The sequence below is a fragment of the Salvelinus alpinus genome, chromosome 5 (genome assembly GCF_045679555.1).
Source record: "Salvelinus alpinus chromosome 5, SLU_Salpinus.1, whole genome shotgun sequence".
Lineage (NCBI taxonomy): Eukaryota > Metazoa > Chordata > Actinopteri > Salmoniformes > Salmonidae > Salvelinus > Salvelinus alpinus.
Genome location: NC_092090.1, coordinates 73,079,583 through 73,093,682, shown reverse-complemented (window position 1 = coordinate 73,093,682; position 14,100 = coordinate 73,079,583). Strand labels below are relative to the sequence as shown.

Here is a 14,100-nt window from a genome sequence, read left to right as displayed (position 1 = left end):
TACCTGATAAGTTGAAGGACATGTTAGGATACTACTCTCTAATAATCCTATCCCCTGTTGCCCAGAGGTTCTCCCTTTCTCTTTTCCTCTCTCTATTTCCACCCTCTTGTTCTCTGTCCTTCTCACCCTCTCTGGGTTGTTCATTCAGTAGTAAGCCCCTGTCTTGACAAATAAACAACTTTAGCTTCTCTTCTCCGTACGTGTGTCTCCTCAGCTCCCATTTGAGATTTGATAGGTTTGTATTGTCTCCCCCCTCATCAGTCAGTGTGTAACCAGTTGGATGTGGTGTGTGTTTCAGGTACAGGGCAGAAAGGGAGAACAACCGACCGATGTCTAGAATCTGAGGGCCTGGATCTCCAAAACAGCCTGGGAGCAGGGGTGAGTTAAGAGATAGAGCGAGAAGAGGAGAGGAGAGAGAGAGAGAGAGAGAGAGAGAGAGAGAGAGAGAGAGAGAGAGAGAGAGAGAGAGAGAGAGAGAGAGAGAGAGAGAGAGAGAGAGAGAGAGAGAGAGAGAGAGAGAGAGAGAGAGAGAGAGAGAGAGAGAGAGAGAGAGAGAGAGAGAGAGAGAGAGAGAGAGAGAGAGAGAGAGAGAGAGAGAGAGAGAGAGAGAGAGACGAGGTGGCAAACAGGTTTGATTATGACAGCTGTATGAAATATAGATAAACGGGAAGGTGATGAAATGATTAGGGCTGTGATCTGACTGGCTGTCAATGCCTCAAACTTTTTTATATGAAGAGAGATCATGTTTCAACTTTAATTAGCAGCACAGTTGTGGGTGTTGAGTATATGTTTGCAGAGAACAGTGACCATTTAGGTTTTGTGCTGCCACAATGAAGAATGCAGACAACAACAACACCCAGGCATGTGACTCCGTCAGACACTGTCTGTCTCATGACTGTGTCTTCTCTTCACCATGTTCCAAACACATAAACTGACAGACACGCAGACGAGCTTGCGCCAAAGTGGCTGCCACGACGCAAGGAATGTATTTTCATTCTTCATACCTCATTCATTTCTGGCTAAGTACACCCAGAGACTGAGAGGAGATGTGCTCAGGCTCTGGTGTTTGGTATAGGCAGTAAATCCTTGGTGATAAGAACACCCTGCGAGCCAGGCCTGTCATTCTACACACTACTAGCTCTCCAAACTCTCACATCACACTGAAGGGAAATGATTATGTTTTGATTTTGTGTGGCAACCAGAACTTAGGCACGCACAACACGCACATCTGTCCATCTGTCTGTCGGAGATTGGAAGGGAAGAGTGATGGTAGTCTCTCTCCCATTCTATATTCCTCCTTCTCTCCTCTTTGGTTTTCTCTTTCCCCCTTTCAGACTTGAGGCTTTGCATGTCAAATATCTTTACACATTTGGTTAGGAGAGGCCCCCTTGTGGTCAGTGAAGTGAACTACTGTATTCATAACCCTAATAGCTACAGTTATATTCAATATGACTGTTTCCTGTGAAAGCATTGCAGATTGACTGATGAGTTTATGTGCTGAAAATGCTGAAAGACGTAATAGTAACAACGTAATAATTGCCTGGGGCTAGATGCTATCTTATCACTGTTGCTTGATCAGTTTGTCTGTACTCCCTGCTCTGTTTTCTGAAGACAGGATCTCTGTTGGGTGAAGTTAATTCCTATTGTATGCCGTCATACCTGTAAGAATTGGGTTGGTGATGCGGGTTAGGCTGTATGCTCAGCCGGGAAGCTGTACCAACATGAAAAAAATACGACAGTTTACTATAGAATACGACAGTACTTATTATAGAATCCTATAGTAAACTGTAGTATACTCTAGAATACTATACTACAAATTGTAGTATCCCTCGATCATGTGTAGTACTTAATATAGAATTTGAATGCTACAGTATTATCTGCAAAAAAGCACTGTTGTAAATACTATAGTAATGTCCAAAAAAACACTACAGTCCGTAAAAACACGACACTTTTAGTAGTGCTGAGCGATTAGTGCTTATTTTAGGTCGGTTCGATTTCAGTTTGATTATTAAAATTACTTGAATAAAAATGTCAGTTGTTTTGTATCAGACCTCAGGATAAGACTCAGATACAGACATTTCGAAAGTAACACAAGTTTATTACTAGAACAGGGGGCAGGCAAATGACAGGTCAAGGGCAGACAGAGGTTCAATTGAAGGTACAGAACGGCAGGCAGGCAAGGTCAGGGCAGGCAGAATGGTCAAAACCAGGAAAACTAGAAAACAGGGACTAGAGAGAAAAACAGGAGTATGGGGAAAAACGCTGGTAGGCTTGACGAGACAAGACGAACTGGCAACAGACAAACAGAAAACACAGGAATAAATGCACAGGGGATAATGGGGAAAATGGGTAACACCTCGAGGTGGGTGGAGACAAGCACAAGACAGGTGAAACTGATCAGGGTGTGACAGTTTTGTATATTACATTTATTTTATTTGATGACTTTATTATTTAATTCCAAGTCATCATCTCATCTCTCTGCCTATGCTGTCTGACAAAATCACTATTTTGTAGTTCTTCAAAGTAAATAAGGCATACTTCTATGACTGCTGAATACCAACTATCAATCAAAGATCATGTATTTTCATTTTAGAGATACCTCACAAAGCAACTGTTTTTCTATCCCTCTCGATTGCTCTTTCTCACGTCTCTCAGTGTCTGCTCCACACAGACTGGACAAGTAGGCGGGCGCACAATGGATTATGGCCATTGTAGGTAATTACCACGGTTTCTGCGCTAAACTATTTAGAATATTGGCCTGTTGGAATCTACAACTCCCTACTACATTGCACAGTTTGGGCTTGATCTGATTTATCTCTAGAGAAACTGCGCATCGAGCCCCCCCCCCCCCCCCAAAACAAACAAAATGGAATTCACCGACGTTGGTCAATTCCTTGTTGAAAAAAGAACAGACATTTTGGTTAATCACTCAGCACTAAACTATAGTAAATACTTAAGTATTGAATTTGCATATACCCTGCCTATTTCTCTCCCCCATACTCCAATTTGTGCCACCCATAAATTAGAAACCTACATGCCAAGTATAGACCATATATTGTGTTCCCTGCAGGTTATAGAAAAGAGCAGAAGCTCTGAACTCTCTGTTCAGACCCCAGTCCTACCTTCCTACAGGTTATAGAAAATGTGCTATTTTAATATTTCTGTGGTAGGTTTCCTGATAGGCCTCCACTTCTATGTCAAAGATAATAAAACACAAATACTACAGTAAATACTACAGGGATGTCTGCAATAACAATAGAGTAAACACTACAGTATACTACATTTTGCTAAAACAATACATTACAATAGTATTTAGGGGCTCCCGAGTGCCACAGCGGTCTAAGTCACTGCATCTCAGTGCTAAAGGTGTCACTACAGACACCCTGGTTCGAATCCAGGCTGTATCACAACCGACCGTGATTGGGAGTCCCATAAGGCGGCGCACAATTGGCCCAGTGTCGTCCAGGTTTGGCCGGTGTAGGCCGTCATTGTAAATAAGAATTTGTTCTTAACTTTTTTTTGTATATGCTAGTTTTCCTTTACTACAGTATTTAAACTATAGGTAATTGTAAATACTACAGTGTACTACAGTAAATACTACAGTAAAAATACAGTAAAGTCTGCAAAAACACTACAGTGAATACTGTAGTATTTATACCATATATTATTTATTCCATAGTATACTATAGTACAGGGAAAAAAGTATGGAAATGTATGAACTCAGTACTGTAAGTTGCTCTGGATAAGAGTGACTGCTAAATGACTGAAATCTTAATGTAAAATGTAAAGTACTTGTGGCTATACAGTAACTACGATGTAGCAATGCTTAACGCTCTAGTAGTCTTGTGTTGCTTCCTAACAAAAGGCTTTAAGATTAGTTAGTCACCTTTTGCTCCTTCGTAAACTGTATTTCCTTTAGGTCTGGTTTTGTTTGTCATATATTTTGGCAACATATACTGGATTTAGTATTGTATGCAATTATTGTATGCAACTATGCAATTGTAAGATGTTGGAGGTAACAATTCAGACCACACATCTAGCAGATAAGAATGATTGGTTAGAACAATCGAGAAAGGTTCTATGGTATACTCTGTATGTGGCTGTTCTTGTTCTTGGCTGTCTAGTTGTCAATGTTGGAGTGGGTCCCATATGCATTGGATATCTGAGCCAGTGTCTGTATGTTTGGAGTCTGGCGTTCTAGTCAGGAAGAAGCAATAGCTTTTTTCAGGTCATGGGGTACAATGCCTGCATCCTCTCAGGTGGAGGGGCTGACATGGCCCTCGTGCTGTCAGAGAGGGGCTACAGGTGTGGGTGGATGGGGTGAGGTGATGGGGGCAGACAGACATATCCAGCCCACCAGCTGTGCTCCAGCAGTCTGTCTTGAGTCAGTCTGCTCTGTCTGTAATGGAGCTGTAGCCAACAACAACAGCAGCAACTGGCAGCAGGGCTCCTTCCATACATCACAGGAGCGGATCTCTTTGAGCTGCGCTCAATTGTCCCCAGGCAGATGGAGGCCCCAGATAATGGTCTATAGTTCACATAGATATACAGTAACAGTCAAAAGTTTGGTCAAACCTACTCATTCCAGGGTTTTCCTTTATTTCTACTATTTACTACATTGTAGAATAATAGTAAAGACATCAAAACTATGAAATAACACATATGGAATCATGTAGTAACCAAAAAAGTGTTAAACAAATCCAAATCTATTTTATATTTGAGATTCTTCAAAGTAGCCACCCTTTGCCTTGATGACAGCTTTGCACACTCTTGGCATTTTCTCAACCAGCTTCATGGGGTAGTCACCTGGAATGCATTTCAATTAACAGGTGTACCTTGTTAAAAGTTAATTTGTGGAATTTATTTCCTTCTTAATGCGTTTCAGCCAATCAGTTGTGTTGTGACAAGGTAGGGGTGGTATACAGAAGATAGCCTTATTTGGTAAAAGACCAAGTCCATATTCTGGCAAGATCAACTCAAATAAGCAAAGAGAAATGACAGTCCATCATTACTTTAAGACATGAAGGCCAGTAAAACCTGAAAATGTCAAGAACTTTGAAAGTTTCTTCAAGTGCAGTCGCAAAAACCATCAAGCGCTATGATGAAACTGGCTCTGTGGACCGCCACAGGAAAGGAGACTCAGAGTTACCTCTGCTGCAGAGGATAAGTTCATTAGAGTTATCAGCCTCAGAAATTGCAGCCCAAATAAATGCTTCACAGAGTTCAAGTAACAGACACATCTCAACATCAACTGTTCATAGGAGACTGCGTGATTCCGGCCTTCATGGTCGAATTGCTGCAAAGAAACCACTACTAAAGGACACCAATAATAAGAAGAGACATGCTTGGGCCAAGAAACACAAGCAATGGACATTACACAGGTGGAAATCTGTCCTTTGGTCTGATGAGTCCAAGTTTGAGATTTTTGGTTCCAACAGCCGCGTCTTTGTGAGACGCAGAGTAAGTGAACGGATGATCTCTGCATGTGTGGTTCCCACCGTGAAGCATGGAGGAGGAGGTGTGATGGTGTGGGGGTGCTTTGCTGTTGACACCATCAGTGATTTATTTAGAATTCAAGGCATACTTAAACAGCATGGCTACCACAGCATTCTGCAGAAATACACCATCCCATCTGGTTTGCGCTTAGTGGGAGTGTCATTTGTTTTTCAACAGGACAATGACCCAACACACCTCCAGGGTGTTTAAGGGCTGTTTTACCAAGAAGGAGAGTGATGGATCAGATGACCTGGCCTCCACAATCCCCCGACCTCAACCAAATTGAGATGGTTTGGGATGAGTCAGACCGCAGAGTGAAGTAAAAGCATGGGAATTCCTTCAAGACTGTTGGAAAAGCATTCCAGGTGAAGCTGGTTGAGAGAATGCCAAGAGTGGGTAAAGCTGTTATCAAGGCAAAGGGTGGCTACTTTGAAGAATCTAAAATACAAAATCTATTTTGATTTGTTTAAAACTTTTTTGGTTACTACATGATTTCATATGTGTTATTTCATAGTTGTGATGTCTACACTATTATTCTACAGTGTAGAAAATAGTAAAAATAAAGAAAAACCCTTGAATGAGTAGGTGTGTCCAAACTTTTGACTGGTACTGTGTGTGTGTGTGTGTGTGTGTGTGTGTGTGTGTGTGTGTGTGTGTGTGTGTGTGTGTGTGTGTGTGTGTGTGTGTGTGTGTGTGTGTGTGTGTGTACATATATACAGTGTGTGTATACATATATACTGTGTGTGTGTATATGTATACAGTACACACACACACAGAGCGAGAGAGAAAAGGTCTACGGCAGCAAACTATAGACACACGGAGTGTAGTGATCAGCTGCTGACACATAGTGTATGTCAAAGCAGTGTAGCTCCTTCAAATCTCACATTCAAATTAGAAATATGTATATACATGTTCAAGAATGGAGGGAGTTTTTATTTTATTTCGACTGTTGATGTGTGCTTAGTTTTTTGCCAGACACCAGTAGGCCTGCTAGTGGTTATTGATGACTATGTTTATAATGAATGTGCTTGAATTGAGAGAGGATAGCTGAGGTAACCGTTTCCATATGGTAAGGAAAGAGAAGTTTGCACACCTAGCAGCTCAAAAATGTAATTGCATGTATGGGTGAAGGAATGTTGGCAAGAAAAAACTACTTTTGTGGGACAAAAAAATATATATACATTTTTTTTGGGGGGATTCAGCTGTGCAGCTGTTTCATGCTAAATGTATCTTTTGTCTGAAGTAACATGCCAATTAAGGCAGACTCAGTCATCACAAAAACAATGGAGTATGCCTTGGTCAAAAGAGTGTGTCAAAAGTTAACTTGTCAACCAGGCAATCTGCTAACCTGTAAAGCCTGTCGGATGTTTCCAGTCGAAACTGCATATTTTGGGATGTTTTTGTTCATTTTGGTGTTCGGCAGACTGCGACCTCCTCCGCAAAAAACGTAAAAATTTTATACAGATTTCTTGATTTATCTTAGCTTAATTCTGACTATTTTGAAGAAGTGTTACTGGCTATGTTGTTGCTACAGTGGCTCAAGGGGGACCAACAACAGTAATAGTGCCATTTTTCAATTGAAGGTCTTTAGGGAGTATGCCTAGAGTTCTTCTAGGTGCAAACCGAACCTATGTATGCGGACGTCTTAAGGGTTGCGATATCGAGAGGAAGGAGAGGGGGAGGGAGAAGGAGGCTTAGAAGGAGCCCTGTGGAGACAGAAGGGGAGGGTGAGGGAAGTGAAGGGAGTGGCCTGTTGGTGGGTGTGTGTGGTATGTAGGATTGTGTGTGGTGACTGAGGGAGTGGAGAGGTAGAGTAGAGGATGTCATGACTACTAGAGTGCGAGCAGAGCGAGAGAGAGAAGACAGACAGACAGACAGACAGGTAGCAGGGCCAGGGAAAGAAGGTAAATGACACATTCTAGTTCTTCCACTCTCACAGACCTAGTTCTCTCTGAATACTTGTCCTTTTTTCAGACTTTTTTCCTCCTTATCAAATTCCATCTACTTCTCTTTACACAATTTGTGCCTGTTTCTTTTTGTTTCTCATTGCGCTGAGACCCGAGGAGCTGCCTCTAAGGTTTAACTGAGGTTTCATTTTGGGATAATTGGGCAGTCATTTAGACCGTTTCTATCAGTTGGTTTCATAAATCCATAGTTAATAGTATACAGGTGTGTATTTTTTGGTACATTGTTGCAACTTTACAAAATGGTAATGTATCAGATCTGTCTCCATGGCCAGGTGTGTGTTGAATGGAGCAGGTGAGGTAGACCAGACTGAGGGCAGAGACGCTGTTTGTTTACTAATCTGATATGATCATAAACCTGTAACAAACTGATACTAGCAGTTTATGATGACAAGTATAATGGTAAGTAAGATCTGCTGTAGTGAGAGGATGGATGATGGAGAAAGGGGAAAAGAAACCGACACGCAAAGGGAGATAGATGGCAAAAATTGAGAGTTGGAGGGAGGGAGAAACGGCTTTAACTGGACTGTGAATGATGTGTTAGTAAGTGAAAAACGGGAATGAGGCTTATGGGTGAATTCTCTGAGTGTGTGTGATGCAGAAAGGATTGCTACTTCATTCCTGCTAATGTACTTCACTTACTGGAGGTCGGCCGAGTGTGTGGTTCCTCAGGTTTTGCCATGAAGTCATGGAAAAGGACCCTGTCAGACTTCCCTCAGAGAGCCATGCAGAGGAGAGCCTGACCTCATTGCATTCTGATCTCATTTGCACAATAATGGATTCTGCTTCCTTGGAAAATGTGTCCATTCTAACCCAGGTAGCTGAAGTAATCCCTGGTTTAGTTGAGCTGCCTCTGCTCTGCTCTACTCTGGGTGGTGCAGTAATCCGTAGTAGTCTGCCTCTGCTCCGTGCCTGTTTGTTCTGCCTCATTGTTGTTTCTGTGGCTCTGAGGGTTCAGATGAGTCCAGATGGCCCACGCCTTGGCTGTGGTCAGGCCAAAGGACAGTTGTCATGTTTGTGCATTTACGGGCCAGAGCTTTCACAATTAAAATCCTGACCGACCCAAACAGACTCGTGAACCCGTATGATGAGGCCACGAGCACCACAGGAGAGGAGCTCAGCTCTGATTCTGAGGCCTAAGAGCTGATGAGGCCAGGGTGCTGCAGTGGGACTGCCTCGGTTCCACTCTGTCAGGTCTGCACTGTCAGTCTGGGCCAGAGGCCAGTGATGACAGCGTGGGATTGGCAATAGGTCCTGGGATGGGATTATCTTGGGTGTATTCATTAGGTGCAGACCATTGCAAAATGTTTGGTCTGTTTCATGTTTTACAACGGAGACCGTTTACCTCTTGCTAACAGAAGCAAACGGAATAAAACGGAACAAAACGCGGAGGCTCCTATCTGAATTTGTCCAATAGAAACGCAAAACGTTTTCCGTTTGGAGTAAACAGTTTCCGTTACAAAACATTTTGCAACAGACCAAACATTTTGCAAAAATCTGCAACTAATGAATACACCCCTGCTCTCTCTCTTTCTCTCTCAAACACCACTATCAATGTTTCCTTCTTTCTGCCTCTGTGAGAAGTATGTTCCCTGTGGTATAAGGGAGCTGTGAAATGATCACTGTCTGGGTGTTTGTCTCCTGTTTGTGGCAGCTGAGGGGAGGAAAGTGAAGAAGAGGGGTAGATGGGGGGGGTTATTTCCAGCTCAAACGTCATTATTTCCCCTCAGCTTCTTTGAATGAAGAACCTTCCTCAGGGAGAGAGTATTTTAAAGCAACTTCTCTCATTCTTCTACATTTTTCTCTCTGAGACTTTCTCTGGATTAGCTATTCAGTTTTTTTGGTTTTTGTTGCTATAGTCACATTCTGGTCCTGGCTCATCAGACACAGGCTAACAAGTGATTAAGCTCTCTATCCCTCTCTCCCTCCCTCTATCGCTCAGGTGTGTTTGTGTTGTACCAGGCTTTGTGTTTGTTCACTCCCTCACCTGACACTCTCTCACTTCTCTCTGATCACAGCCTGATTTGATTGACTCTACTCACAAGGCTGTGATTTTTAACCTCCTCAAACTCCTGACACCTTTATCAGCCCCAGGATAACGTACATTAAGCAAATGTGCCGTGTTTGTTTAAAGATGGTGGATTTGAATCAAGTATGCTCCAGGCCTGTGTCTTGTAATTCAGGTGTGTCCCTCCGTAACCACCACCACCACCTGTGTGTGTGTGTGTGTGTGTGTGTGTGTGTGTGTGTGTGTGTGTGTGTGTGTGTGTGTGTGTGTGTGTGTTTGTGTGTTTCGTTACACTAGGTATACATGTATTAGTAGTGGCACTCTGCTGTAATTCTGGCATTATGTCGTTTCAGGGCAGAGTATTTCTCATGATACCCGTTTATAGACCAGTGAACCAGACACAGATCTGGTTTGACTATTCTTGGATGCAATATGCCAAATACCTTGTGGTTATGAAGAAAAACTGGGAAGTTATTTATATATTTCTTAATAAGCGTGTGTAGAAAGCCCATAAAACCACCCAATCCTTTTCCACACAGATGCACTTCAGTGGAGAGGTTTGGGGTGCACTGGAGGGAGAGTGTGGTCGTGTGTAGGAGGGAGAGTGTGGTTGTGTGTGTGTCCGTGCGTGTGTTGGCCTTGGTGTTTGTACAGCTGCTCCTCCTGTAGAGTCTCTCAAGGTCAGGCAGCAGGGGCCTACAGCAGTGGCAGCCTCTACATTGCTCCCTTTCTCTCTCCTTCTGTCTCCACCTCCCATTTCCTTTCCATATGCCGAAACGTTGTGCTCTCGATTCTACCGTCTCCCTCCTACTGTGTCTTTCCTCTCTCATGGCAGATTTTGAGGCCCTGTGTGTTTCTCATGTCTGGGCTGGCTGTGCAGTGTGTACTGCTCTGTCTGTACTAAGGACCAGATGTTACTAACACGGCAGCCCAAGGTGGAGGAGTGAGGGGTCAGAGAGGTCAGGCAGATGCTAACCCAACCCAGCACAGTTTAATCATTACCCCCAACAGAAGGCCAAGTCCATACAGCTGGCTCACTAACTCCCTTGGTGTATTATGGGATGGTTGGTTGGTTGATTTACCTGCCTGGCTCTCAAGTGTGTTGTGCTGCGCTGTGTCTCTCCCGGGGTGAACAGGGACAGGGTAGAGGCAGCCAACAGCTGTCTTATCATCTCATCCGTAGGCAGGGCCTCATCATGGCCTCTCTCTTTTGATGAGCGTTTGACCCTGACACACAACACTGTTCTGATTGGCCTATACAGACAGAGAACTTTGTGCACCTGATGGTACAACATATCTTCTGATCAGACCACTGAGAGGGATGGGATGGGTTCAGCTCACTGTTGTAGCTGGGCTGACTGACTGTGTTCTGTCTATGTCATACTGCCTGTGAAAAGAACTAAATGCCCTCGTCTCGACTCCGTTGTCTCTGCATTGATGCGATGATGTATTGAAAAGCACCGAGTGTCTCTGATTTACTGTGTTGTTTCTGCAGGACACAGAGAGGGAGAGCTTTGGCGAGCGAGAGAGAATCAAGTCACAGATCCGGGAGCTGCGCAGCCACCAGACGCAGCAGGGCAGAGAGCTACATAGGACAGGTGGGCAACGTCAAAGACCATCTGAATGAGTGGTTGACTGTTCCTTTCCTCTCAGCCTGTCCATAGGTCCAACACACACACACACACACACACACACACACACACACACACACACACACACACACACACACACACACACACACACACACACACACACACACACACACACACACACACACACACACACACACACACACACACACACAGAGGTGCACTCAGAGACATACAGTTTATATGCTTCCTGCCATTTAAATCTCTGTTATATATATGACATGCTTTTATGATCATGTTTGCATTAGTTTAAGGGTCAAGTTTGGATAGGCAATTCTACTTAAACACAACATTGATTGAAATAATTTCCAGTATTTCCACACTTATGCACTTAGATGCAATTTCCTCTGGCCTCCAAGTGAAAATAGCCAGCCAATAGAGCCATTCTGCTGTAGGGGAGGGGAGTGGAGCTGAGGCGGTCGGTCGGTCACATTGGTTTAGCTCCTCCTTTTTATTTTGAGGTTAGAGGCACCACGGTCATGGGACTAACACTGGTTTTGGGTGTGTAGTCATTTCATTAACCACTGTTAGCAAACACAGTGAATGCTTTACTGTAGGTGTGCTATTTTCATCCATGACCTTTTGACTTGTACACCCACTCCCTACACAAAGTGATCGAAATGTAAATGTTTAAATGAGAAAGGACCGATAAAAGGGCTAGAGTGAAAGAGCAGGATATAGGAGAGAGGAATAGTTGAGTGAAGCATGCAGTAGAATAGATCATTTGTTTACGCCCATACTGATTTGAATACCTGAATGTAAAGTGAGTATTTGTTGAACAAATATACCCGCCTCTAATACTTAAATCATTGTATGCGTCCCAAATAGCACCCTATTCCCTATATAGTGCACTACTTTTGACCAGAGCCATACGAGCCTATGAGAATAGGGTGCCATTTGGGACGCACACCGTGTGGTCTGGCCTGCCCTTGGACCTCAGCATCCCACTCATCAGCCAGTGTCTGGTAGTAGTGGGGTTATGAGACGGAAAAGGAATATCATCTGTTCAAGGGGGAACCCACAGCCAGTAGTGATACCTCTGTTATTTAAACCACATACCAGAACTAGAACAGAATCCTTTCTTGACATGGACCAGAAACACCCAGCTCTCCTTGCTCTGCCCTCGCCCTACAATTTGTACCGGGTTGAAGTCAGGGCCAGCAGCTGGCAGGAGCAGACCTCCACAGAGCAGAAGGATTGAGGGTAGGAGCTGTTTGAAATGGACGCTGATACACAAAGACACAGGAAGTTAGAGGCTGGGAACAAACAGGATAGGGTGGGGTGGGTTCGGCCAGTGGCAAGGGGGGTGAGATGTCCTTTTTAACAGAGAGAAGTGGCTAGAAAGAGAGAACTAAACTTTGAGTGACAGGGAGCCAGACTCCTCAAATTTGAACTTGACACTGAAAAGACTGCTTTTGTTGTTGTTGCTATTTAAAGAAGGGTTAGAGGAGGGGGGCTCTCTGCATTATGCACTAGTGTGGTTATTTAAAACCATTCTCCAAGAGCAGTAGGGGTTTTCCGAGAAACCCTCACAACAGGGAACAATGGACTGGACACAATGATTTACAAACATCATCCCTTTAACTATAGTTCTCTTTTCATTGGAGTTGACTGGGGCCTTCATTAGATCACGTGGTCTATTTTATAGGGCCTCGTGAGAAAGGCAGCCATGTTGTGACTTTCGAAGTGAATGCATATAATAAGCACGTTTCTTATTCAGACCCCAGTCTATAACTATTTAATCAATCAATCAAGTGAACCTCATCCTGCTCCTGGCTCTGGGAGGCCTTTCGAGGGTCTTGAAAAGGCTGCGGAGGCTGTGGCGTCTTAGGCCAGAATGGGGCTTTCCCTCACTAATTTGGTTTGTAAATGACAGACCTGCACGCTTTGTGAACTCTGGATCGGACACATAGCTAGGGTATGCAGAGATGTGTTATCATACAATGATGTGTCTCTTGTAAGGACACTGTGATTTTCCACTCTGTCGGTGTCTTTTATGCAGCTTGTCTGTGGTCCCTGTACAGCCACCCAGAGTTAAAGGCACTGAGCAGTGAGCATCACAGGGTATGAGGTAGGTTGGGAGAGCAAGAGACGGAGCGAGGTAATCTGGATCTTGGAGGGGGAGGATGTGGGCACTGCAGTGTTGTTTGGAGTGTGGTTTCCTGATGAATGGAGGAGGAATGGAGGATGTTGGATAGGGACCGGGGGAGGGGAAGTACTTATCCTAGTCTCTATTTCACCCCCCCACTTCCCCCTACACTTCCTACTGCTCGGTTACCACCTACTGTTGTGACGCTTTCTCTCTCACATACGAACACGCACACGTAGACATCTGGTCCAGGAATTGAGTCAGACCTGGAGGAAATGCCTCCATCCTATTATGTCTCCATGTGTCTCCTCTCGTATACCCAGTGACGCTCACATGTCTCTCCCACGCTCTTGGGGATTTGGCATATGCAGAAACCTTTCATATCCATCAGCAATCCACAAGTTCTCCAGCAACCAACCTCTCACGTGACCCCACATTCCATATTTTTTTATGTTCGGTCAGAGAAACAAAAAAAATGCAAGAACAGAATTGTACAGAGCAGAGTTGTATTTCCATAGTGTTCCTCTGCACTATAATCAAATTACATTTTATTGGTCACATACATATGGTTAGCAGATGTTAATGCGACTGTAGCGAAATGCTTGTGCTTCTAGTTCCGACAGTGCAGTACAGGAGAGGGCTGAGAATGCACCCTTGTGGGGCCCCAGTGTTGAGGATCAGCGGGGTGGAGATTTTGTTTCCTACCTTCACCATCTGGGGGCGGCCGTCAGAAAGTCCAGGACCCAGTTGCACAGGGCGGTGTCGAGACCCAGGGTCTTGAGCTTAATGACGAGTTTGGAGGATTCTATGGTGTTGAATGTGAAGTTGTAGTCAATGAACAGCATTCTTACATAAGTATTCCTCTTGTCCAGATAGGAAAGGGAAGTGTGATTT

The 14,100-nt window shown here is 44.0% G+C and overlaps 1 protein-coding gene across 1 annotated transcript in view; it reads left to right on the top strand.

The window, feature by feature from the left end:
• The window catches only part of LOC139576744 (smoothelin-like), an 83,907-nt gene that overhangs the window by 26,704 nt on the left and 43,103 nt on the right, over positions 1-14,100 (top strand). The window contains 2 exon segments of the mRNA XM_071403156.1: positions 299-378; positions 10,964-11,066. Of these exon segments, the coding sequence (XP_071259257.1) occupies positions 299-378; positions 10,964-11,066 (183 nt within the window).